Genomic DNA, 4,309 nt, shown 5'->3' on the forward strand with positions numbered 1-4,309 from the left:
TCCCTTCTGACCCTACTTCTATGAATGTATGAAATATGAGGAGGATACCTCTTTGTCTGACTCCATACCATAGCACACAAACTCTTCAAACTACAGGGTTGCTTAGAAGTTATGGAAAAATGAACAGTTTTTCAATCCTTTTCTCTTGGATTTTGTAACAATTCTTCCATTATGAAAGGAAAATGTATGTGAAATTTATCTGTTAAAACCATTTAAAAAAAACTTCTGTCATTTAGAAAACTGGATGAACAGAATGCTCAGCTAGGTTTATGTTATCCTTTCCTTTCAGAGCAGTTGCCTTAGGCATGTAACTGGGACATGGGGGAAAAAAGAACAACTAGTGAATTACAACACATATAAAAGCCCCAATTCAGCCTTACCTATTTTCACTAGCTCCAACGAGTTAGACCCAAAACTTAGAGCAAAAAACAATTTTGCACTTACTCCATGCAAACTGAGCAAGCTTCATGAAGAAAGAGGACTCTCCCTATTCTAGGGAATAAAGCACGTTGAAGATTGACAGGTCAAGGGCCAAGGATTAGGGAAGTGAAGATGAACCGCACTCAACTGCTGCACATGCTTTGTAAGGGAAACCAATGAGGCTTTTCAGTAACAACCTGAAGCTGGTGATAAGGCAATAAAACATGTTGAAGACATGGAGATTAGCATTAGACTTCAGATTTGTCCAGTAAGCAAAAGTAAAGGTGTCCAAAAGACATGGGATATTGAAGAAGGTGGAGAGCACCATAAAGATACAGGAAGAAAATTACTTTTATTAGCCAAATCTTAGTGTAAACAAAAAATGAATGACCAAGATATGTATAAAATAAAAGGTAGAGATGACAAAATGAAGAATAATTTCAATATAGTGCATGGGAGGGGAGCAAGTGTAGGTCAGGACATCCCAGCTCATGACCTCTAATCTTTTTTGTCACTGAGTGTCCATCCAGCAAAAGCAGATCGCTTTAACCATGATCCAGATTCTACCAAGCAGAAAATGTAACTTAATTTTGTTTTTCTCACATCCATGAATATGAAACCATGATCCAATTTCTACTGGGCAGAAAATGTAACTCAGTCTTGTTTTCCCCATATTGGTGTTTTCCTGAGATTCAGCAGAGCAAGACACTTGTGTGTGAAAAAGACTTATTAAGTCAAGAACATCTCTCTGCAAGGGCAGGATATACCTGTATTGTTGTAAGGAGAAGCAGCTGGATCTTTAAATCTCTCCTGTCCCTGTACAACAATAATCAGCACTTAAAAGAGCAGCTGTCATCTTGGCAGGCAGCTGGTGAGGGCATCAGGCCTAGGTATGGTCACAAAGTTCACGGAACAGTGCAATAAAGGGCAGATCTTTTCATGGTCCTTCAACACTTCACTCAAATGTTTCATCTCATCTGTTAGCTTCCCAATTTCTCTTTTCAGGGAGGTATTTTCTTGTTCAAGGCACTCATATTCCTGAAATAAAGAAAGGAAGCCTACTCAGTCCAAAATGTTCCTCTTGGGGCCTCCTACCATTGTTTTATCAAATGATGGGAGGAAAAAAAAAGATCACTCCTGTTTATAATGTATTCTTAGAAATTAACATCAGACAAAAGACTGAACTAGCTTTATAAATATGTGTGCTTGTAAGAAGATAACTGCCCCAGTGTCTTTGTTCTGACTGAGCCACAGTCCAGAGTCCAGGCCATGAGTTGTGGCAAGGACCACATAGTGCCACTCAAGAGAAATTTTGAAAAACAACATTTAGCCACTTTTGCATTACTTTGACCCTGGGCTGATCTATGTTGTGCAATTAATTGCAATTCATGGGTGCTTTAGGACATTTAGGCTCAAAGTTGTCCAAATGAGCCATTCTTGAAGCCAAAAAATGGAAGTGAGGGATGTTTTCCTATCCCTGCCCTCTACTTTCAAACTTAAAGGTGGTGTCAGAGTTCAATGGGACAATGATTCTCTCTCACAGGGGCAGCAGCAGGGAAGCTTTGTGTTGACTGAGCTGAGAAAAAACAAAATACCCAAGTCAGGCAGGACAGAGTCATGGTCTGGTTTGGGAAATTGAGCAAATATTTCCCACTTGAATATATATCACTCTGTGTAACTGTAATCAGCCACATAGGACCTTGGGGTCTACTGGGCCCAATCTCTGGTTTTGGTAGAAACCAAAAGCAGCTGTTGAGAGGAATTAGATTTCCTCTTACAGTACCTATTGTATAAACTGATGATTGAAAAAGACCTAAAAGTTTCTGTGAACCCCTCATTCACAGCTATCATACATTGTGCATGTGGGACTTGGCCAGTTTGTTGAAGTTCTTTCCACATAAAGTGAACTGGCATATTGTCCAATGCTGGACAATGCCATCTTGCCAACAGTATTGGTTTCAGTGAAAAACAAAAATCATTTGATTTCCGGTCTTTAGTTTCAACTGAACATGGTCTAACAGCACTTTCTCGATAATTCGTAGCTTTCCAGCCACAATGACCAGCAAGCATGCCAGAAAATCATGAGTCACTATGTGTTCCCGTCTGAAAAAATGAAAGTATCATGCAACTTAACAAAAGTAATACATTCTCTTCCACTTGAGATGTCTTTATTATTCATCTATTTAAATTTGTAGGAATTTGAAGCTCATAAGAACACTTGAAAAAATCAGATGCCACCTGGGGCAGCTGCTGTGTTGATTTCTAAACAGTTTGCTACAGCATCCAAGTCTTGTCCAATGTGTATTACTCCAATCCTGAGCCCCTCTTGTAAAGAAACTGCATATGGCAATAAGCTTACTCTTTGATTGTAGAGGAGCTTTGAAGCAAGCTCTTGTACATGTTAAGAGAGGAAAAACTCATAAAACTGTGGTGCTTCCCCTCTAGGTATAATTGTATTCAGGTGTGGTGATGCTTGTAATTTTTCCTGTGCTTTTCTACCAGCCCCAAGGACAAAGAAATAATAGAAACATCTTCTGTGGATAATTCTTATTTACACAGTGTAGAAGACAGATAGAATGCTTGGCTGAATGGGACCTTGAGTGCTGTATCACTTACATAAAAGCATTAGCAGCTGAAGTCCTGAATGTTTATATTACGGTGGCATCAGCAGCCCTGCTATACTGGATACTGAGAGTTACAGAAGAGAAACAATAGCTATTCTATAAGCTTTCCAACTGGAGATCCAGTAAGCTCTGTCACACTGCACTACTGAGGCAGAGAACACAAGACAATTTCAAAAAGGATCAATGTTTATATGGATAATAAAAACATCTAGTTACATAAGACTATAAACCCTCATACCTCAGTTCCCTTTGGGAACTGGAAAAGAAGCTTTCCCTATATGCTACTCTCTCTTAATTGTTCCACCTTGGGATTGTTACATCTCCAGCCAACAGGAGATTTTCAGCGTCCGAAACAAAAGTATTGCATTACAGAGACCACCTGCATGATGTGGCAGGGAAACTCATGTATCTCGCCACCACACCCACAGTTGTTCTCACTAAATTAGTATGAAAAACCCCCCCACATGTATTTAAGAAATTCCTGGTACTGTTAAATCCCAGACATAGCACCGAAAAAAAGACAAATTGAGAACATAAAGGTGTCCATTCACCTCGTGCAGTTTATCTGCTTTCTGTGTCTGTTTCTTGCGGCTTCTCTGGGCAGCCACTCTGTTTTTTTCTCTCCGTCTTACCTTCCTGTCATCTTCTTCATGACCCTGGAAAACAAACCCACAACACTTTTCTGAGCTTTCTTTAAAAAAATAAAACAAAATTGAGATTTTAAAGCAGAAAAATCATTCTTAGCATGAACAAGGAGGCAAATCTGTGGGTCACTGTGACAGTGCTCCACTGTGACACCAGGCAGTCAAAGTGTTCTACAAGTGGCAACAACTCTCATCATGGCCTGTTGTACAGCTAGGGGAACCGAGGCATGCAAAGGCGCAGCGCCCCACTTTCACAGGTCCCAAGCATTTCTGCTCCTGTCAAGGTGAGTGGTTCCTTGAGCCAGGCTGGGCAGCGATGCCGCAGCCCAAGCAGAAGCCGCCTGCCTCTCAGGTATCCTCCCTCTTGCAGCCTTGACTGTCTAAAAAGTGGATGCAAAACTCCCCGGGATCGCCCAAGGAAGGATTTCACATCCACTTTTTTTTTAAAGCGGCGCAGACGGCCACAGGCACAGCCGGGCGCCAGGAAAGCAGAGCCCCCGGCTCCGCACGCCGACCCTCGCTTGGTCCGAGACTAGGACGAGGGGGAGAGGGGGCGGCCGCCTGCCAGCACAGCTACACCTACAGCCCTCGCCCTCGCGGGGGCTGCCCGCTGCTGCCGCC

General features: G+C 41.9%; 1 protein-coding gene across 1 annotated transcript; it reads right to left on the bottom strand.

Moving 5' to 3' along the window:
• Positions 1-1,042: 1,042 nt before the first annotated feature.
• On the bottom strand, positions 1,043-3,766 carry BATF3 (basic leucine zipper ATF-like transcription factor 3; the record flags this gene model as incomplete). Its single annotated transcript, XM_019516435.1, has 2 exons — positions 1,043-1,458; positions 3,596-3,766. Coding segments are annotated over 2 exons (357 nt in total), but the record flags the coding sequence as incomplete, so codon positions are not given.
• Positions 3,767-4,309: the final 543 nt, after the last annotated feature.

The sequence above is a fragment of the Gavialis gangeticus genome, unplaced genomic scaffold (assembly GCF_001723915.1).
Source record: "Gavialis gangeticus isolate Ggan-Ray unplaced genomic scaffold, GavGan_comp1, whole genome shotgun sequence".
Lineage (NCBI taxonomy): Eukaryota > Metazoa > Chordata > Crocodylia > Gavialidae > Gavialis > Gavialis gangeticus.